This window comes from Symphalangus syndactylus, chromosome 13, assembly GCF_028878055.3.
Source record: "Symphalangus syndactylus isolate Jambi chromosome 13, NHGRI_mSymSyn1-v2.1_pri, whole genome shotgun sequence".
Classification (NCBI taxonomy): domain Eukaryota; kingdom Metazoa; phylum Chordata; class Mammalia; order Primates; family Hylobatidae; genus Symphalangus; species Symphalangus syndactylus.
In genome coordinates, this window is record NC_072435.2 from 30,750,439 (window position 1) to 30,772,971 (window position 22,533).

Here is a 22,533-nt window from a genome sequence, read left to right on the forward strand (position 1 = left end):
GGGGGCCTGACTTTGTCCACCCTGCCTCGTGAGGTCCTTCGGGAGCTGCAGGTGGTGGGTCAGGACATGGTGTATTTCTGGCAACCAGGAAGTGCCTGGTGGATGGAGGAAGGAAGGAGGGGGCTAAGACTCTGCCCTGCACAGGTCCCATCGGGCATCTGTGCATTCCTGGCAGTGCCCAGCCTTCCATATGGCAGTCGCTGAGGTTGGTGGCTGTGTTTGGGAGACCTGAGACTCCTTCCTCCGCCTTGGAGGGGGAGAGAGCAAAGCTGAGCGGGTAATTATAGACAGCCCTGCATCAGGCAGCCCAAACCAGTTCCCTCTATTCCCGGAGTGGCTCAGAGCCGTGGGATGGAAGGAGTGAAGCAGAGGCAGCTTGGGGGAGGTCAGTGGGGGAGGGACAGTCAGCTGTCACATGCGCCGCCGCCCAGGCCCTCAGGAGAGGAGGCCCAGCTGGCTGTTCTTTCGTGTACTGTTATTATCTCCTGGCACATAATAAATGCTCGGATACCTGTTCCCCAGATGAATAAATGTGTATGTGAATGGCTTCTTCAGGATCTTCCACTGGAACCTAGGCACGTCACTTTCCCCCTTTGGGGACTTCACTCCCATTTCTAAAAGAAGAGGATGGGACTCTGGAGATCTCCTGTCATCCCTGGCCATGGTAATGGGCAAGATCACAGGGTGCAGGGGAAGAAGGAGGCAGGCCTGGGGCCTGAGCAGGTATTAATCCCTCTGGCCTTTCCACCCCACAGTTAGAATCATTGACCCCGTGCAGAGTTGGCTGTGCTTAGCCTGGGATCATAGAGTTTCAGCCCGGGCAGCTGGTAGGCTTTGTGTCCGTCCTGTGTCTGCTCTGTCCCGCTGAGCTGAAATAAACCCGGCTGGGGCTGACTCCGCTCATTGTTGATTGCCCGCTGTGGGCCGCTCAATGACGTGGGTCATTTCTGCTCATCCAGGGTCTGTGCTTTTTCAGAGAGTGCATGGAGCTGGATAGGACTTAGTCACACTCAAAAAGAAGGGAAGGCTGAGCTGGGGGACCTGTGGGGTGGGCAGACCTGTGATTAAGGTCTGAAAATGTCCCTTTAAGAGAGCATTCCAGAGAAGGTCCTTCTGAGGGTTTTTTGCAGCCAGGCCCCAAAGGACCCTTCAGGATTCTCAGCCAGAAGGTTTTGAAAGTTTCTTACCTCTCCAAGGCCAGGAATGGGTTCTAAAGAAGTCATTCCAGGCTGGGCACGGTGGCTCATGCCTGTAATTCCAGCACTTTGGGAGTCCGAGGCGAGTGGACCACTTGAGGTCAGGAGTTCGAGACCAGCCTGGCCAACATGGTGAAACCTGTCTCTACTAATAATACAAAAATTAGTAGGGTGTGATGGTGCACATCTGTAATCCCAGCTACTCAGGAGGCTGAGGGAGGGAATTGCTTGAACCCGGGAGTTGGAGGTTGCAGTGAGCTGAGATCGTGCCACTGTACTCCAGCCTGGGCAACAAGAGCGAAACTCCATCTCAAAAAAAAAAAAAAAAGGAAGAAGAAGTCACTCCAAACAAGGCCCAAGGTGTGTTGGGCTGGCTGAGGTGAGTTGGGTGAGGGAAGACAGAGTGCAGCACGGTGAGTGCGGGAAGAACACATTGCTCAGGGCCACTTCCCGGGGACAGCAGAGAGTGGGGGACAGCATCAGCACAGCCCCAGAAGGCAGAGGGTAGGCTTTTCATCTGACAAGATGACAGAGAGGATAGGAATAAATAGATTATTTACCTGGTGTGATGTGGATTCAGGAGGCCAGGATCCCTGGCCTAACCAGCCCGCCCACCGTGGGGGCATTTATTTGCCTGCTGACATTGCCAGGCCTGGCCGCTGATCTGATCGCTGGTGGCTGCTTTCCAGGTAGTCAGTCTCAGTCAGTTTTTCCTTCTCAAACTTACCTATCAGCTGAATTACCTGGGCCTCCCAAACCCCAATTGTTAAAAATCTCAATTGCAGGCCCCATCGAGACCCTACTGAGCGAATCCCAGAGAGTGTGGCTATGGGACTCTGGTTTGATAAAAGGAGCACTTCATGTGGCTCAAAGGGATGGGCAGGTTGGACACACTGAATACTCAGTGCAGAGGGAAGGAGTGCTCACATCCCTGCTCCCAAAATTATCTTTGAGCCCCTCCACAGCTGGGGTTGGTGTGGACAGGTTTCCAGGTATAACGTTGGGCCAGTTGACACAGGGTGTGGGATGGGATGGTGAGGACGATTTGAATGGGGAAATACCCACTCCTCTCTTTTGTCTTCCTTAAAAATAAGCTAAACACTAGTTATGCCAGTGAAGAGAGACCCTGAAATCCATTTGGTGGGACTCCGGAGTGTGTGGATTTTATTCTACTGATTATGTGGATGTTGGGAGTTTGAGCAGTTACACAGACTACAGACCTGGCGGGCTAAGCCTGGTTGTATTGTTAAGGGCAGAAGAATGCAGTGGGACTTACGGGTTTGAGGTACTAATGAGGTCCCCCAAGTCAAGAGGAGGCTCATTATGTACATGTGGAGGTCAAGAAGCCAGAGTGAAGCTGCCCAAACAGGGTGCCCTTTATGTTTTTAAATTCCTGTCTGTCTCCCAGTGTATCCCTACTGTTGGACAATAAGTTTTTGGGGGGTTTTGCTGTTTTAAATAATGCTATGCTGAACATCCTTGTAACTTTCTGATTAGTTTTTTTAGGATAAATTGCTAGAAATGTAATTCATTGCTGGACCACAGGGCCAAATATAAATCCTAATACTTAAAGATGTGTGTGTGGGTGCGTGTGTGTGTGTGTGTATAGTTATATACACACATATATACATATACACATATATATACATATATGCATACATATATACACATGTGTATATATGTATACATATGTGTGTGTATATATATGTATATATATTTTTTCTTGAAGAGATGTACAAACAGTTAAAAATTCAGACAGTACAAACATGGAATGCCCAGTGAATGTCTGCCTCCCACATCTGGCCCTCCTTCTGCAGGCTCCACCTTAGAGAAAAATGCTGTTACTAGGTTTTTGTGTATTTGCCCAGAAATATCCTATGTTTATATAAACATGTATGTTTCTATTCTTTTAACTCTCTTTCTCTTTTTTTTTTTTTTTTTTTTTTTTTTTTTGAGACAAGGTCTGGCTCTGTCGTCGTCCAGGCTGGAGTGCAGTGGTGTGATCTTGGCTCACTGCAACCTCCGCCTCCCGGGCTCAAGTGATCCTCCCACATCAGCCTCTCTAGTAGCTGGGGCTACAGGCATGCGCCATCACACTCTGCTAATTTTTTGTATTTTTTGTAGAGTTGGGGTTTTGCTGTGTTGCCCAGGCTGGTCTTGAACTCTTGAGCTCAAGCAATCCGCCCATCTTGGCCTCCCAAAGTGTTGGGATTACAGGAGCCATGAACCACCACACCCAGCCCACCCTCTTTTTTTTAAACACAAATGGGAACGTTTTATATCTACACTTTAAAATAGTGCTTCCCATTTCTTTGTATGGCTGTGTGATATATATGCCCGGTCCCGAACTGGTAATGACACACTCCAGGGCTGCAAGGTCTTTATTGAGCAAGCAGAGAGTGCAAGGCACAGGATTAAGGCTCCCTCTGCAAAAGCAACACGATGTCTTAAACTGGGCTAGTCCCGCAGAATGCTTTGCAGTCTCCCAGGGAAAGGGGATTTGTAGCGCGCCTGGGACCCAGTGGGCCCCTAGTATCCCAGGCAGGAAGTAGAAGAGGCTGTCAGACCCTGGGGTTGTGGTGGGGTCAGGAACTCTTCGCCCCACTACCCCAGCAAGCACGCAGTATCTACCCCAGTACTCCCGGAGGGAGCCGTTTTGCCCGAATTGAGTGTGCCATTGTGTGCAGGGGTGGGGGCCACAGACTCAGGAGGCCTGGGGGAAGCTGGCTTCACAGGTGAAGGGTGAGGGGTTAGGGGCATGTCTGTACCGGCACTGGAGCAGAATGCTTGCTTTCTCCTGGATAGCCGACTAGATTGTCTCCTTTTTTTCTTTCCTTTTTCCCCAGAGGCTCATCCAAAATAGAGGAAGCATGCGAAATCTACGCCAGAGCAGCAAACATGTTCAAAATGGCCAAAAACTGGAGTGGTATGTCATCTCCGCTAGAGCTCCTCCAAGGTGCTCTCCTCTTCCCTCAGCTTCCACTCACACAGGCCTGCCCGAGAGGTTGGCCTTGAGGGCCCCTTCTCTTTTTATGCCATCTCCAGCATCGGAAAGCCACTGGCCCACTCTCTAATTGTTTTGTGCTTGCTGGGTTACTTTATACTCTGGGTTATGGGGCCTTGGTGAAAGGACAGAGAGGATGGGAATAAATAGATTATTAGACCTAGATAAACCTATGTGGATTGATGAGCTCTTAGAGTCCTCCTTAAATTTAGAACTTCAGGTTTCCTGGTAACTTCCTTAGTGCTTCCATCAGTGTCTAAATTCTAGGCTGGGGGAGGATGTTTAGGTGATTCCAATAACAACATGAATCATGGCTACTGTTTGTTGAGTACTAAGTGCTCATCATTTAATTGCATTAGCACAGCAGCCCTGTCAGTCTATAAATATCCCTATTTTACAGATTTGGAAACTGAGGCTTGGCTTAGTCTCTTGCCCAGGGTGCCAGAACTAGTAAGTGACAGAACCAAGATTCAGAAACCAAGGCTCTGACTGCAGAGCCTGAGTGTTTAACCTGCTCCAGTGAGGCAGGATAGCTTCACAGAGGAGAGGGGTGGGGAGGAGCCCCTTGGGCTCAGGGAGGCTGGAGATCTCTTTGGAGCTCCCTGCAGGCCCAAGAAGTCCAACAAGCCAGTGTGTTGAGGCCTTTTGAGGCTCATTTCATAATACATCTTTCATGTCACCAAGATTGAATTAAGGAAATACGGCAAGAGACCCAGTCTTTGAACGCAGGGAGGAACTTCTGACCATGGAGGAGAGGGAACCTGGTGGTGGGACCATGGAGGCAGGGTGCAGAGGTGCACAATAAAATTGATTATCATCATTTTTGAGAATGTTGTTGGTTTCCCAAAAATTCAAAGTTATTCCTGAGTTTTCACAAAATACGTTGTGAATAAAGCCAAATGTTTTTTGTATTTTTATGCTCCCAAACTTAGAAAATTCCTCTAGAGAAAAAAAGCTTATTTTTTAATTACATAGGTGTTGCTTTTCCCCTAAAATTTGTTACCTCTGCCCCCCAACTCTTCAAAGAAAAGCCCTAGGCCATTTCCCCCCGGTAATATCCCCTTTTCTTGAAAAAAAAATTTTTTTTTTTTTTTTTTTTTGAGACAGTCTTGCTCTGTTGCCAGGCTGGAGTGCAGTGGCGCAATCGCGGCTCACTGCAACCTCCGCCTCCCTGGTTCAAGTGATTCTCCTGCCTCAGCCTCCCGACTAGCTGGGATTACAGGCACGTGCCACTACGCCCAGCTAATTTTTGTATTTTTAGTAGAGACAGAGTTTTACCATGTTGTCCAGGATGGTCTCCATCTCCTGATCTCGTGATCCGCCCACCTCGGCCTCTCAAAGTGCTGGGATTACAGGCATGAGCCACCACGCCTGGCCGTAATTTTATACTCAAATTTGGAACTCTTGAAAATAATAATGAAATCATATAGTGAAAACCTGGAAGGCTTTGTCTCTTCTGCTGCTCAAAACTTAAGAGGATGGGGCCAGGCCTCCTGGTCCTCTTCCAGCTCAGAAACTCTGACTCAGATTCAGCTGGAGGAGAATGAAGGGGAGAAGCCTCAGAGCTGAGCTGGAGGTGGTCAGCTGCACGAGGAGGAGAGACGCTGCTGCCTCCCAAACGTCAGTTAGGAGATGTGTGGGCACAATGGCTTGGGACCCACAGAAGCTGACCGTGTGCAGATGAGCACAGGGTAGACGAGGCTTCAGGCGTGGTCTCTTCTGCCCTCCGCCCGTGGGCACTGGTCTGCATGTACTCATTCTTGGTGTCCATATCCTGTTTCCCTCTCTGGACATGCAGCTCCTGGAGGGAGCCGGCTCTGTGTTGTCCGACCCCTACTCCATGAGCCTCACAATTCATGCAAGTGCCTTGTCCACGGGGATCTGCAGTGAAGGGAACAGAATGTGAACAGAGGCAGAGGAGTTGGGAGAATCAGGAAGAGCTTTGGGGAGCTGTGGAAAAAGAAGACTTGGAAAGAGGAGTAGATGGGAAGGTGTTACGTGGTTTAATCTCAGTTGCCCCTTGCTTCCCGAAATACCCCTCTGAAGCCACCCCATGATTCAGCCTGTACTTTGCCTTCTAGTGGTGGTTCTGGGCCCTGTGCTTCGAGACTCCCCTGGGGAGGACTGCCCAGGCCGGGAGTGCAGGAGGCCACCTCACTCTGTTTTATATCCTTTCCAACTCAGATCTGTCTGCCTTCTCCTTGGATCTTTAGAAGTGGTGGCCCTGGAAATGCCAGCATAGCTGGGATTACGGACATGGCATTTTACCTGGGCTTACCCTGGCTCTCTTTCCATATACCTGGGGCTCAGGGCCTTCCCCCGAGGCAGCTTCCTGCCGCCCTCAGAGACTGTCAGGTGGGCCACCAGGGAGCCTCAGCGCAGGAGCCAGCAGACTTGAGGTCTAGGCCTCAGTCTGGGCTCGCTCAGGCCACCCTCGTCCTATCTTGGGGACTCTTTCCGCATTCTCGAGAGCCCGACCCACCTCCCAGGGCAGTGTCTCTATGGCTTCGTAAAGTGTGGAGCCCCACTGAGGCCGGGACTGCCCTTCTCTTCTGTTCCAGCTGCTGGAAATGCGTTCTGCCAGGCTGCACAGCTGCACCTGCAGCTCCAGAGCAAGCACGACGCAGCCACCTGCTTTGTGGACGCCGGCAACGCGTTCAAGAAAGCCGACCCCCAAGGTGAGGGCCTCTGCAGGCCACACGGGCTGGCTGCCCGGAGCACCATCCTAGCACCCTGCATCGATTCCTCAGGTTTCCTGGCGGCTCTGGTTTTTCCAGTGGCCGACATGTGATAGGCTGGCAGGGACGCGCCTGAGGCAGAGTGAGCGTTGACTTTAGAACTGGCTCCCTTCCTTCCAGTTGGCATTCGCGCCCTGCTCAAGTCTCCACCCCCTTATCTACCGTGTCGGTGCAGCTGATCACCCCTTCCCAGTCCCGGAGCATTTGGGAGTGGGAGTTCCATTGCAGACCCACCGCCTGCCGGGGAGAGAGGAAAATCTGTTCTGTTGTCAGAATTAACATGCAGAAGGGAGCGGTGTGGGGGGCGGGGAGGATTCTGAGACCAGCCAGGTAGGAGTTGCTGCCGAAAAAGGAGCGGAAATTAGCCCAACCTGGCTTCCCTACATCCTGGGGAGGAATTAGAGAGAACAGAGCCTGAGATATAGTTGCCAGAGAACAAATTACTTAAAGTGAGAGCATGCTAGGGACAGAAGCCCAGTTTGGGGCTGACTCATGGTGAGAAAACAGTTTTTGTCCCCCTGGGCGCCTCCTGAAGAGGAAGTCCAGCATAGTGTTTGCATGTGGCGGGAATTTTAATTTATTTTTTAGAGTGTTGGTGCCAGGTACAGGTTGCTAATTAGAAAGCACAGGCAGTTTTTAAAAATGACCATCTATTGTCACTGTCATCTCAGGGGAATGGAAAATAAATGAATCTTTAAAAAATAAAAAGCAGCTATGTAATCTTGGAATAAAGGCCCGTCTTTCCCAAGAGAAGACAGGTTTGCAGCAGTGCAGGGAGCTTCCTCCATGGATCAGCGAGCACTGGGTTCACACGCCATGTTTGGGAACTGCTGGCATACCCCTTTGTCGTGATCTGACATGTTCCCAGACGAGGATGAATTTGTGTTGACCAGTAGCTTTTCTCTGTCCTTAGGCTGACCAGTTGCTCCTCACCAGCTGGGCATCTCACGCGTTGGCCTCAGTGGTCACATGGTGGGGCTCAGGCCTGGCAAGAGGCCGAGGAGCAGCCTTGTAACTGGGTGGGCCATGGGGCTTGCCTGGCTGGTAGCACTGGGCCACAGCAGGCTGCGTGGTTGATGCAGTGATGACCCAGGGAGACCCTGGGTTGGTTTTAAGCTTGACTCACCACAGGGAGTCTCCATGCCTTCCATTAAGCTGCCCCGCCAAGCCTTTCCTTCTGCTCCCTGGGAAACTGGTTGGCCAAGATATGCTGTCTTAGCATCTGTGACGTTCAGCTGCTGCCCCATCTGGAGTAACTGGAAGGACACTCTGGGGCAGCACTGAGCGCCAGGCTGCAGAACAGTGAGTGCCATTTGCTCTTTCAGCAGACCCCTCACTTCCTGCACACAGGCCCTGCCTGGCAGTGGGATATGGTGGGGTCCCTTCCCTGCGTTTGATCTGAGCTTTTCTAGCTCTCCAGCGAGACTCTGCAAGGTGTGGGCCTGGAGTCTGGATGTGGCCCTTCCCTGGCCTTAGGAAGCTCAGAAGGTGGCTGAGGACTCCGACCGGTAGGAAAGTATAAAGATGATGCCACATCCAGGGCACAGAGGCCGACTTGCACAGAGCTGAGGCTGGGGGACGTGAATTTGGCTATGGGAGATCTTTCAGGGAAGAAAGGGGGCAGTTCTGAAAGGAGAGCCTCACCTGGGTAGAGCTGAGAGCAGGTGCCATGTCCAGAGCCCTGGGGACGTGGTGCTGAGCAGGGAGGGGTGTTAGTGCAGTTTCCAGAGCTACAGCCTAAAGATGCGCACCCCAGCCATGACTCCCAGTGGGGCAAGGGGCACATTGGCATCAAGGGCAGCGGCTGCTTTGTGTCTGAGGCTAGACAGCCCTCACACAAGGCCAGGTGCAGTGGCTCATGCCTGTAATTTCAGTGCTTTGGGAGGCTGAGGCAGGAGGATCGCTCGAGCCCAGGAGTTCAAAACCAGTCTGGACAACATAGTGAGATCCTGTCTCAAAAAAAAAAAAAAAAAAAAAGCCTCACAGAGAATGTCATGTAGCAACTGTGTGTGGCTTAGCAGCGCAGGCGGTGGGTGGTCTGGGAGGACCCTGCCTCCCTTGTGATCCTGGGCAAGTCAGTCTTTTGGGCGTCTGTTTCCTCATCTGTTAAAGCAGAGACTGCTGTGAGATGATGCAGTCATGCCCAGTGCGGCACCTGGTGTGTAATAAACTTCCAGTCAGGACACCCTTGGCTTTCATCAGTCCAGGGGCCCCTGCCTGCCCTGGGCTCCCCATAGCCTCTGCCCTTGGCCGGGTGCGTTGTGAGACAGCGCTGAAGGCCAGATTTGGAACCTTGCCTGGCTTCCCCAAGCAGGTGGCCGGCGCCCTGGGGCCGTCCTCATCACTGGTCTCCTCAGCAGCCTAGCAGGCCTGTCTTGGGTCAGCACTTTTAGGGCTTCCTCCAGGACTCCCTCCAGAAGGACCTGCCCCCAAGTGGCAGCTGGAGTGTGCCTGAGGCCCGGCTGGGCTCCCGAATTCCTCTCCCTCTGCAGAGGGTGGCCTGCTGCCACCTTGGTGGCTCTGGGTGGGGAAGGGTGATGCTCATGTGTTATTGGTTCCTCAGTTACCCAACCACGTCTGCTGCTCAGGGCAGAGTCGGGCCAGCGAGGCCTCTTCCCGGGCCTGCCTGATAGCTGGGGCTGGGGACAGTGTGTGTACCTGGGGCAGGAAAGCGGCCTGGCACCTGCTTGTCCCCCACTTCCTCTCCAGCTGCCATTTACTGGATTTCTACTGTGTACCAGATGCTTGGCATCTTTTAACCCATTTGATTTCTTTGTGCATTCTGTGACTTGCCCCCATTTTACTAAGGAGGAGATGAACAGTAACCAGGAAGGGCTTCAGAGAGGCAGAAGTCAAGCTGGGCATCTCTGGTAGGAGTGACTGCGGGGATGGGCGGTGGCCTGGGCCATAGCTCCCCAACTTGGGCTGTATTGCTCTGAGCCCCTTTCCAGCCCTCTGTGGGTGGGTGCAGGAGGGGCCAGGCCACAGAGCTGGGTGTTGCTCCGCCTGTCCGAGTGCACAAGGCCTGGTGACCTGAGATAAGAGTAGCAGTCATGAGTGTGTCAGAAGCTCGTCCAGGAGCCAGCTGGCCCAGGTATCTGCTGGTGGCCCGCCGCTTTCCAGGCATGGAGGGGACTTAACCCCATGCGTCCATGTTGCTGCCTGGGGGTAAGCTGTCTCCCTGCTGCTACTGCAAGGACTGTGCCATGCTGACGACGGGTGCTCCAGAGCTAGTGCCAGCAGGCCCAGGTGGCAGCTGCAGATCTCACTGCTCACTGCGGAGCAGCAGCCTTTGCCGCCTCAGCCCACAGGGTGCCAGGTTGGTGTCCTGGGTGTTCTGGCCAGGAGAGTGAACCAGTGAGCAGCCCAGGGCCTCCATGTGGAGACTGCAGCCAGGTGGGGCAGCAAGGCGGGCCTCTCACCTCACTCCAGCTGCTGCTCTCCTCCTCTGCAGCGCGGCCCGGCTTAGCTGTTGCTTCTGGGCCCGCCGACTACAGGATGTGTGTGTCTTCAACCTGCCGGATTTAGGTTGTGTTCTCTCCCCTTCCTCCTCACCTGCCCCCTTTTTGCCATCGTTTCCTCTTTCTGCTGCCACAGTCTCCGTCTGTCAGCCCTGGAACCTGGACTGAGTGCTGTACCTTCTCTCAGTCCCTTTTGGATCCCCAGAGGTCTTTCTGAATTGGACAAAACCTACAGACCCCACTCCCCAGAGGAGTGCTTATGGACCCCACTGTTTACATGTCAGAAGGAGGGGTTGGACTCCCTGAAAGCCCAGCCACAGACCTGAGACAAAGAGCCTCTGTTCAGATGCCTCCCCACAGAGGGAGTTTGGAGTCCCATCCAGACCGTGAGTCCCTTAAGAGGAGCCCAGCCCCGGCGCTTCTTGGTAGCACCCTCATCTCAGGCAAACATGGCCTGGGTGACCATGGAGACCCCCACAGTGACCAGGAACTTTCAGATGCCCAGGCTGAAGCTCAGAGCCCACGCCCTGTGGCCTGTCCAAGCTCCCTGCCTTTCTCTCTCCCCAACCCAGGCCTCCCTCCCCACAACACCCCTGTCCTCCTGAGATGCACTAAAATGGTGTTCTTAAAAAATACCCCCTGGGAGCTCATTTCTATCTGCTAGAAAATGCCTCCCACTCATGCTTTTCTCTCTCCTCCAAATAACTTGTCAAAAAAAAAGCCTTTCCCAAATTTAAAATCTTGCAAGAGATAGTACAACAAAGGTAGCCCAGTTCTTCCTCAGTGCCATCCTGGTGTGTTCAGGTTTTTTGGCAAAACCTTTGAGGAGCTGGTGGGTGGCAGGACCAGGTTAAAGGGACTGAGAGCAGAGGGCTCCCGACTGCTGAGATACGAGGAAGAGGGGGCAGTGGAGAGCACACTGAGGGCTCAGTGTTCATGATATCCAGCCTCCTCGTGCCAGAGGTCCAGGTCCTCCTGGTGCAGGAACAGAAGCTGTTCAGGGTCCTGCAGAGATGGTGGCAGAGCCCAGGTAGAACCTGGTACCCCTGTTGCCTCCAAGACCACCTCAGATGCTGGCTTGGCCGCCTCCCATGCCCCCTTCCCCTTTGCCAGCAGCTCAGTCCTTCAAGAGCAGGGCCTTGGCAGGTCTGTCTTAAAACACCCTTGGGAGTCTGGCCATCAGCCTGGCCTAGCACTGCTGTGCCCTGTCGCTGGGGTTGTGGGAAGCTGGTAGCATCCTGGCAGCCCGAGGGGAGAAGGGCTCCCCCTGAAGCATGTGCCCAGCAAGTCACAGTCTGCAGAGTCAGCCCTCTCACCAGATTTCCTGGAGCTCAGGGATTCCGTCCCCTTCTTCCCAGCCCCTTGAGAGTGTGTGGCAGCGCTGGCAGCTCTGAGTGCCTATTGATCTCTCTGCTGGCAGCCAGGTGTGCCTGCGTCTGCCTCCTCTCCTCGGCTTCTGCTGAAACGACTTCACTTTCTCATGTCTCCTCCCACCTCCCTTTCTCTCCAGAGGCCATTAACTGTTTGATGCGAGCAATCGAGATCTACACAGACATGGTAAGGGCCGCTTGCTTGTCCTGACACGCCCCCCCGGGTCCCACTGCATTGCCCCAGCCTTGCTTCCCCTCTTTCAGCACCCCCAGCACTGTTCTTATTCTGCGGCCAAACCAGTTGGGGAGCGGGAAGTGGGAGCTGGGGGGATTAGGTCACCTGAGCTGGCCTGGGCTGGTTGGGTCTTCACCCAGCTCCTCACCAGCCTGACGGCCCCCTCACTCCACAGGCAGTCATGGTTTTCCTTCATAGAACTTAGGTTATTGAGCTGGGCAGTGTGGCTCATGCCCGTAATCCTGGCATGTTGGGAGGCTGAGGTGGGAGGATCTTTTGGGCACAGGAGTTCAAGACCAGCCTGGGCAACATAGCAAGACCTCCTCTCTACAGAAAATTAGCCTGGTGTAGTGGCATGCACCTGGGGTCCTAGTTCTTGGGAGGTTGAGGCAGGAAAATCGCTTGAGTCCAGGAAGTTGAGGCTGCAGTGAGCTGCGATCACACCGCTGCACTCCAGCGTAGGCGACAAAACAAGACCCTGTCTCGAAACGAAAAAAGAAATTGGGTTACTAGAGAGTGTGCGTCCGGCACTTTCCCTTGCCCAGCCTTCCCACAAGTGTCGCATTTGATAAGCATCTTGCAGCAGGCCATAGGGGTAGGCAGAGTCCACAGGAGGCTCAGCACCTGCCTGCCCCAGGGGGCGTTGCCAACGACAGATGCAGACCAGATGGGCAGCTGCCAACCGGAGCCAGAGTGAAGGGTCCCACCCAGGCCGGGGCTCCTGTCAGTGCTTTCTCTCTCTCTCTCTCTCTCTTTTTTTTTTTTTTTGAGGCAGAGTCTCTCTCTCATCCAGGCTGGAGTTCAGTGGCGTGATCTCCACTCACTGCAACCTCTGCCTCCCAGGTTCAAGTGATTCTCGTGCCCTAGCCTCTCAAGTAGCTGGGATTACAGGCGTGTGCTATCACGCCTGGCTAATTTTTGTATTTTCAGTAGAGATGTGGTTTCACCATGTTGGCCATGCTGGTCTCGGACTCCTGACCTCAAGGGATCCACCCGCCTTGGCCTCCCAAAGTGCTGGAATTACAGGCATGAGCCACGGCGCCTGGCCAGCTCCTTTTTGCCTCTCCGCTTGCCCTGTCTGTCTCAGCCCTCCAACCCCAGGCAGGGACACAAGCCCTACCCCTTGTGTTCAGGGCAGTGCTGCAGGGATGACTGTGATTAGAACAATAATAGCAGCTGCCATTTATTAGGCCAGACACTGCAGGGTGGTTTAATCCACAGCCCTGTGAGGTTGGCATTATTGTCATCACCATTCCTTAGTGGAGGAGAGAGGCTCAGACAAGTGACATGACTTGCCCAGGGACATGTGGCTATAAGCAGGAGTCACTGAGACCCAAAACAAGGTCTGGCTGAGCCCAGGGCCTTGCCCTTTCCTACTGCCCTCAGCAAGGGGGTGGCGTTGGACCAGCCCCTGGTGCAGAGCAGTTAGGCAAGCGCCTGGACACTGGGTGGAGGCGGATGGAAGGTGCGAGTTCCCTTGGAACCTGAGGCCTCCCTGGGGAGCTCTGGGTGTGCATGGGGGAGGCTGACAGATAGGTGTTGGCCTGGGGGCAGAGCTGGTACTCTTGGGCAGGGGTCTCAAGCCCTCCCTCCCATCCTGGTTTCTCCAGAGCCTTTTGCCAAGTGGCTCTGGACTGGTCCTTCCGCCTCTCTGGCTGCTATCAGAGGCTTCCTAAGGGCCAGGGCCTTGGCCAAGTGCTCGTGCTCACATCCTCTCTGGTGTCACACCATCTGTGCCCTCGTGGACGGGATGGAATTAGGCTGAGGCCCTGGAGTGGCTTGTCCAAGGTCACCCGCTCAGCCCAGCACGCATAGCCAGGCCTCTAGTGCTGGGGCCCTCCCTTCTCACCCCTGTGTTCCCACACCTCTCGGTCTTCTTCACACCTCAGGTCTTCTTCATACCTCCTCACAGGCGTGGCTGAGGGGCGGGAACTTGAAGGGTCATGGGTCAGCAGGCGGGCACACAGGAGGTCATGAGTCACAGGCAGCCCCTTCCTGTGTCCCCTCCAGGGCCGATTCACGATTGCGGCCAAGCACCACATCTCCATTGCTGAGATCTATGAGACGGAATTGGTGGACATCGAGAAGGTGAGTGGCAGCAGGGCCCTGCCTGGGCTGGCAGCCAGGACCAGCGCTGCTGTCTCTTCTTCCCACCAGGGGAGTCCTCTGGTGTCTGAGTGCCGAGAAGGGGGCATGGGGCGCTGGCAGAACTTGGAGAACGGGGTCTGGCTGTGTCCCAGGCAGGCAGGGCGGAGGGTGTGGAAGCTTCACAGAGGCCTCCTCTCCCTTCCCTGCCCTCCCCTGGAACCCATCCCCCGTGTCTCCCCAGGCCATCGCCCACTACGAGCAGTCCGCAGACTACTACAAAGGCGAGGAGTCCAACAGGTAGCCCCCTTCCTGCCTGCCCCAGCCCCGCAGGCACCGCCACCACTTCCCCTCACTACCCCTCCCCACACAGCTCAGCCAACAAGTGTCTGCTGAAGGTAGCTGGCTACGCCGCGCTGCTGGAGCAGTATCAGAAGGCCATTGACATCTACGAACAGGTGGGGACAGATGGGGATGGCGGCTCCCACCCTGCCCCCTCTCAAGGCCTGTGCCTCCTCCTAAGCCCTGGCACCTTGTTCTGGAACCACCCCTCCCCCGGCTCGCCCTCTGCCTCTCCCCCCACATCCCTTGCCATGTCATCCCCCCACCCCGTCTTCAGCCTGGCTGAACGTTCTCCACCTACGACTCCATGCCTTTCCAGCACCGTCTCTCTCCCTGGATGTGCCCCTCCCACACCCCTCGCAGAGCTTCCTGGAGGGGCCCAGAGTGAGGCTGGCTAAAGAACCCAGAGGGAGGGAACAGGAAGAACTGCCAAGAGGCCCAGGGTGGCTGTGGGCACCCCACCCCATGGCACAATGGTCCTCATCCACAGTGGGAGGGAGGGAGTGTCACATGGGGTCCCCCCAGCGTGTGTGGAGCCCTGGGTGATGGCCGAGAAAAAGGCAGCTGACCCCTGGGGAGAGAGGGGCGGGCGCCGCCTCTCATGTTCCCACTGCCTGCCGCCCCTCTGCCCACCGCCGTGCCAGCCTCCCGTTGGTCCTGACAGCCAGGCCGCCTCCTTCCCACTGTCTCAGGCTCTCAGAAGGCCCACAAACACCTGGCTACAGCCTCCACCCCCACCCAGCCACCATCACACCCTGATCTTGGTCGCTCACGCACTGGCCACTGACCTCCCCAGGCTGGTCCCTGGCTCCCTGCCCTTGGGGTCCTGGGTTAACAGGGCCTCAACACGGGACACGGACCCATCTCCCAGCTGGCCTCCCAGTGCCTGGCAGTGGCTCTGGCCCTCTGGCTGCTTGCCCTGAGCTCACAGTGCCACTTCTCCATGGCTACAGGTGGGGACCAATGCCATGGACAGCCCCCTCCTCAAGTACAGCGCCAAAGACTACTTCTTCAAGGCGGCCCTCTGCCACTTCTGCATCGACATGCTCAACGCCAAGGTAGCACACCCCATGCCCGGAGGACCACCGTGCCAGGCCACCATGTGCCTATCTCCCGGCCAGGTCCTGTTGCCCCCCAAGAGGGACGTGCTCCTCCCTCACGTCTGGCCTCTGCCAGTCAGCCTTTGGATGAGAAGTGTGGTTCTCACAGCTGTGTTTCTGTGCTGGCGTCACCTGCCCACCCGGGCCTGGAAGCTTTTGCGGGTCTGGCTCCTGCCTCACTTAGTGCTCTTTCCTTCATGGGTGCACTTTTTGAATCCTCACTGCACCCCATTAAAGTCAGCACCATTGTCACCGCGTCTTGTGGGTGAAGATGGTGAGGCTGGGACGAGAGTCCCTTGTTTGAGGCCACATGACTAGGGACCTGCAGCCCCAGTGTTCCAGCTCTTTGTGACTCCTGCTGTCATAACTTCAGCTGTACCTCACACATGCCCACCTATTTTCGGGACACTTGGCAAAAGAGGTGCCAAAGAGGGCAGTGAGAAGGGGCGTGGCCAGTGGGAAGGAGCTGGAGGGTTGGCGCTAGATTTTGCTTGGCCGGAGTTTTCCTACCATTGCCTGGCAGAAGCATGGAGTCCAGGATTTCCTGGTGTCCCTGGCTCACGGCCTGGGGTGATGGCCCCACACACCCCACGCACACACACACCCACACACACCCCACACACATACCCCACAGAGCCCTGCTCTGCTGTGGGCACTGGTGGTGGGCAAAAGCTTGGGCTTTGTCAGACCAGGTTCCCATTCCCACCCCATGTCTCACCCTGCCCTGGGCAGGTCACTGCGCCTCTCTGGATCTGTTTCTTCACTTCGAAAAGGGGGCTCACCGTTATATGACTCTCTCAGGGTCCTCAAGAAGCACCAGCCCCAGGCCTGGCATGGAGGATGTGCTCATTTGTCCCCTGCCCCGGCTGAGCCAGGTGGGAGGAGGCAGTGGGTGCCTATCTGGGGAACCTTCCCCCTCCACCCACCTCTCCCTGCAGCCATCTCTGCAGCCAGGCTGGTGGTGAGCTCAGCTACGGGAAGGTACTGACAGACACAGAGCCAGGTGACACCTGAGGCTGGGGGAGGGGTGCACAGAGCTGACTCAATATCACCCGACATCCCCAAGTCCCCTCGGCTGCTAGGCCAGTAACTCTGAGGGCCCTCTCGTTACTAATTCATCTTCCCCCTTCCCTGCTGCCCAGCTGGCTGTCCAGAAGTATGAGGAGCTGTTTCCAGCTTTCTCTGATTCCCGAGAATGCAAGTTGATGAAAGTAAGTGCTGGGTGCTCCGGCCTCCCCCTTCCTGAACCCCAGACGGGGGTGGCTGGGGCTCCAGGTGGGACAATCACCAAGACTTGTCCAGTAGTTCTCAGAGGGTGTCTTTGTTTTGTTTTGTTTTCTTTGGCCATTTGAGTCTCCATTTTCCAGATGAAGAAAGTACAACTCGGGGAGTGCTGGAGCTCGGGATGGCTAGGTGGACACACACACACACCAGACACATCACAGACACCACACACACCACACCACACACACCAAACATACACTACACACATCACACACCACACACACCACACCACACACACCACACATACACTACACACATCACACCACACACCACACACACCACACCACACACACCACACCACACACACCAAACATACACTACACACATCACACCACACACCACACACACCACACCACACACACCACACCACACACACCAAACATACACTACACACATCACACACCACACACACCACACACATCACACCAAACATACACCACACACATCACACCACACACCACACACACCACACCACACACACTATACACACCACACACACCACACACCACACACACCACACCACACACACCACACCACACACACCAAACATACACTACACACATCACACCACACACCACACACACCACACCACACACACTATACACACCACACACACCACACACCACACACACCACACCACACACACCACACCACACACACCAAACATACACTACACACATCACACCACACACCACACACACCACACCACACACACCAAACATACACCACACACATCACACCACACACCACACACACCACACCACACACACTATACACACCACACACACCACACACCACACACACCACACCACACACACCACACCACACACACCACACCACACACACCAAACATACACTACACACATCACACCACACACCACACCACACACACCAAACCACACACACCAAACATACACTACACACATCACACCACACACCACACCACACACACCAAACCACACACACCAAACATACACTACACACCAAACATACACTACACACCACACACACCACACACATCACACCAAACATACACCACACACACCACACCACACACACCACACCACACACACTATACACACCACACACACCACACACCACACACACCACACCACACACACCACACCACACACACCACACCACACACACCACACCACACACACTATACACACCACACACACCACACACACCACACCACACACACCAAACCACACACACCAAACATACACTACACACCAAACATACACTACACACCACACACACCACACACATCACACCAAACATACACCACACACACCACACCACACACACCAAACATACACTACACACATCACACCACACACCACACACACCACACCACACACACCAAACCACACACACCAAACATACACTACACACATCACACTACACACCACACACACCACACCACACACACTATACACACCACACGCTACACAAACACCACACACATCACACACATCACACACCACATATCACACACGTACCACACCACACACACCAAACATACACTACACACATCACACCACACACCACACACACCACACCACACACACTATACACACCACACACTACACAAACACCACACACATCACACACACTACACACACAGCACACACCACACACACCACATATCACACACATACTACACCACACGACACCGCTCACACAGACAAAACACATCGCACACTACACACACCACACAACACACACCCCTCATACACACAAAACACACGCTGCACACACATGACACACACCCCTCACGCACAAAACACCACGCACACACCACACACGACACACCACGCACACACACCAAACACATTGTACACACTACACCACGCCACACACACCAAACACCACACACACCACATACCACACATACACCAAACACACCCCACACACACCAAACACACCACACGCACCACACATGCAACTCACACACCAACCACACATGCCCACACACAGCACACCCCCCTAACACACACACCACACACACACACACACCCCCACCACACACACACACCCCACACACACACATTCTGTGTGATGTTCTATGTTGGTAAGGTTGCCCTGAGAGCAAGCCGTTTCTGATGAGTAGGACAGCAGGATTGCAACACGCCCCTACCCATCCCCAGTTTAACCCACACGGATTGACCCTCTGAGAGTCCTCAGGAAGCTCCAGCCCCAGGCCTGGCATACAGATAGTGTGTGCTTTCATCTAATCCAGGCCGGACCTCAGGTCAGCGTGGGCCCCTGACCCCTCTCTGCCATTTGCTTGCAGAAGTTGCTAGAGGCCCACGAGGAGCAGAATGTGGACAGCTACACCGAGTCGGTAAGTGGCCAGCATGGGGGGCCAGGCCCCTTCACGAGGATGGGTCTCCTGGGAAAGCTGCCCTTCTCAGACACACTGTCCCTTGACATTCACCCATTTTTATCTGGCCCCCAGCCCACTGTGAATTTGTTTCTCCAGTCACCCCAGAAACCTTACAAGTAGCACCAGGAGGCGCAGGGAGTGTTCTCCCCATTTTATAGATGGTGGCACTGAGGTTGGGGAGGTCAGGAGGCTCGGCCTTGGCCCCTCAGGGGCAGAGCTGGTGTTCAGAGCCACATCTGTCTGCCTCTGAAGACCAGGGTTCCTTGAGTCCCCCAGGTGAGTGTGTGAGACTCAACAGTGGGCGCCTTGGGCACCCAGGAGACACAGACGGGGAGGGAAGGGGTGAGAAGGAGAGTGGAGCTGAGGACATGGGAGAGGTGCCAGCTTCTCTCTGCCTGGTGGAGCCGCCCACGCGGCTCTCTCTCCCTTCCCTTTCTCTGTTCCCAGCGTTCCTGGGCTCATTGGCATCCGGCTCAGGTCCTGATTCGCTCCTCTAATGGCATATGTCAAGCGTTTCTCCCTAGGTGCCCCTCGGGAATGGAAGCCCCTAACTGAGGACAGTGAGCAAATGCCATCCGGTTCCTCCTGCCCCAGATAGTGGGTGGCAACTCAGCCAGGAGCTCAAAGAGGGGATGCCCAGCAGGCCGTGGCTTCTCTCCCCCGTGGCACTCAGGAGTGGCCTTTTCCTATCTCCAGGCCTCAGTTTCCCACCCATTCAATGAGGATGCTGGACTTTTTTTTACTTTTTTTTTTTTTGAGATGGAGTCTCGCTCTGTCACCCAGGCTGGAGTGCAGTGGCGCGCGCTCGGCTCACTGCAAGCTCCGCCTCCCGGGTTCATGCCATTCTCCTGCCTCAGCATCCCGAGTAGCTGGGACTACAGGCGCCCGCCACCACGCCCAGCTAATTTTTTGTATTTTTGGTAGAGACAGGGTTTCACTGCGTTAGCCAGGATGGTCTCAATCTCCTGACCTCGTGATCCACCCGCCTCAGCCTCCCAAAGTGCTGAGATTACAGGCTTGAGCCACCACGCCCGGCCATGGACCGTTTTTTTTTTAAAAGCTACAATATCTTTCTCCCCCAAGGGAAATGTTGTGCCCGGCATAGTCAAGACAGACAAGAGGGAGCTCCCATGGCTGAGTTGGGGCCTCAAGCCCTCCCTCTGCTCCTTCTCAGAGACCAGGGGTGACAGGGACATATCTTGAAAACCTTGGGACAAGTGCCCTTGGGCTGCAGGGTTGGGAACAGGGAGGAGCATGGCCAGCCTATCACCTGGTGTGCCCTCAGGTGAAGGAATATGACTCCATCTCCCGGCTGGACCAGTGGCTCACCACCATGCTGCTGCGCATCAAGAAGACCATCCAGGGCGACGAGGAGGACCTGCGTTAAGCCCCACCCAGCCCCCCAGCACCCATCTTCCTGTCCCATCTGCTCAGAGAGAGGTGGGGCTGAGACTTGCTGGAGAGCTTCCCTCCTTTCCCACCTGGGGAGTCCCGTGGGCCACAGTGGGCAGGCGGCACTGGGGGTCAGCATGCAGGGGCACCAGAGGCCCAGGCTGCTGGCCGGACAGTCACCCTCTGTTCTCGCTACATCCCTTGCCCCCTGTCCATTTATTTAAGCCCCCATAGGTGCCCTTCACCCCCAAAACCATCTGTACAGAATCTTTGATACAGACCTATTGCTAGGGGTGCTGCCGGGGGTTTGGGGTCAGCATCTGGCCCCCCATCTCCTGACCAGCTGAGTCATGAGGCCAGTTTCTGTCTCTCCCACTTTTGTCCCCCAGCCAAGCTCTAAAGCACATGTAGCCGCTGAGACTTGCTGTCTCTGCTAGGGGAAGGCTCCTCTTCCCCCAGCTTCCTGCAGCCCCGACCTCTCAGGTTAGACCCTGGGCCCTGGAGCTTAGGGGGTTCTCCCCCACCCCAGCCCAACACCTGCTCCTTCCCTAATGCTTTGAGGTTTTTCTTGGTTGGAAGCTGCAGCTGGCCCAAGAAAGAAAATAAAAAGCAACACTTTTGCATGAGTCTCTCTTCCTCCTCACCTCTGCTACCCACTCTGCCCCTGGGCCAGTCACCCGTCCCCCTCACACTCCTGGTCCCCCAGACTCTAGGTGAGCTCTTGGGAGGTCAGGGGCATGCATCCTTGAAACACGCGTGGGCTGGGTCAGTTTCTAGGTGGGGGAGACCCAGGGATGGTGGGCCTGGGGAGGAGCTCTGGCTTGGGAGTCCCAGAGCGCCCATCTTGATTTTTCTCTGGGTTCTTGGGGTCCGGGGGCCTTGGTTTCCTCAACTGGGATCCATGGTGGTGATGCCACCCCTCAGAGCCAGTGGGAGGGTCGAATGTGACAGTCCTCATGACTGCTTTGGATGAGAATGGGTGGAAGCCTGCCGAATCTCCCATGTCCACATTTCTGGCAGGAAGGCTGAACGCCCCGGTGACAGTTGTTCCATCTGTCACAGGACGGGGGAGGAAGCAGCTTTGGTGGGCAGAGTCTGAGAGGTCCGAGTGGGTCTGGGGAGTGGGGGAGGAGATAACAGGAGCCTTTGCCCGGGAAAGGTGGGCAGGAACCAGCTGCCTCCACCACACTCCACGATGTGCATGTTGGGGGCCTTGTCTGGTACACATGTGCTTTACCCTGCCCTGTGCGGGGCCCCTCGCTATGGAGGAGACAGCTGGAAGAGGCTCAGTGTCCAGACATGATGGGAAAATGTCAGGAAGTGAGCAGGGGCAGTAATTGCACAGAGGAGGGGCTGCCTAGGAAACCATGGTGGGCTCCTGGGAGAGGGGCTCCAGCCCAGAAAGCCTAAAGAAGTGCAGGCGAGGTTCAAATTCCTTGACACCTGTCCTGCTCCTCTGTCCCCTGCAGCTCCTCCCACAGCTCCAGTCCATTGATAATGGCAGCAAAGACTTCTGAGACCTGAAATTGATTACCATGTCTGCCCCCATCGTGGGCACTGGCTGAAGGATAGTGTGAGAATCTGTTTCTGCCATCCGTGACCTAAATCAGTGATGCTCAGCCCTGGCTATGCTTTAAAGTCATTAAAAGTATCCAGGCTTGGGGCTGGGTGCTGTGGCTCATGCCTGTAATTGTAGCACTTTGGGAGGCTGAGGCAGGCAGATCACTTGAGGTCAGGAGTTCAAGAGCAGCCTAGCCAACATGGCAAAACCCTGTCTCTGCTAAAAATACAAAAATTAGGCATGATGGTGCAAAAATAAAAGTATCCAGGCTGGGGCCGCACTCTGATAAATTGTGGTTTGACTGAGGTTCCCTACCCTTTGGGGGTTTTTGGGTTTTTTATTTGTTTGTTTTTTGAGACGGAGTCTCCGGCCT

At 54.9% G+C, this 22,533-nt stretch overlaps 1 protein-coding gene across 4 annotated transcripts in view; it reads left to right on the plus strand.

The window, feature by feature from the left end:
* Positions 1 to 21,225, plus strand: part of NAPA (NSF attachment protein alpha) — a 28,941-nt gene extending 7,716 nt beyond the window's left edge. The window contains exons 2-11 of one of the 4 annotated variants that reach the window (XM_055236412.2): positions 4,043 to 4,122; positions 6,762 to 6,878; positions 11,910 to 11,956; positions 14,015 to 14,092; positions 14,334 to 14,389; positions 14,463 to 14,547; positions 15,385 to 15,489; positions 16,674 to 16,742; positions 19,115 to 19,165; positions 20,493 to 21,225. In XM_055236412.2, the coding sequence (XP_055092387.1) occupies positions 4,043 to 4,122; positions 6,762 to 6,878; positions 11,910 to 11,956; positions 14,015 to 14,092; positions 14,334 to 14,389; positions 14,463 to 14,547; positions 15,385 to 15,489; positions 16,674 to 16,742; positions 19,115 to 19,165; positions 20,493 to 20,594 (790 nt within the window). In that variant the 3' untranslated portion in view covers positions 20,595 to 21,225. Of the gene's footprint in view, positions 1 to 4,042; positions 4,153 to 6,761; positions 6,879 to 11,909; positions 11,957 to 14,014; positions 14,093 to 14,333; positions 14,390 to 14,462; positions 14,548 to 15,384; positions 15,490 to 16,673; positions 16,743 to 19,114 lie in introns of all 4 variants that reach the window. The other 3 variants (XM_055236411.2, XM_063615932.1, XM_055236413.2) reach the window with 3 other exon arrangements.
* The last annotated feature ends 1,308 nt before the right edge of the window (positions 21,226 to 22,533 follow it).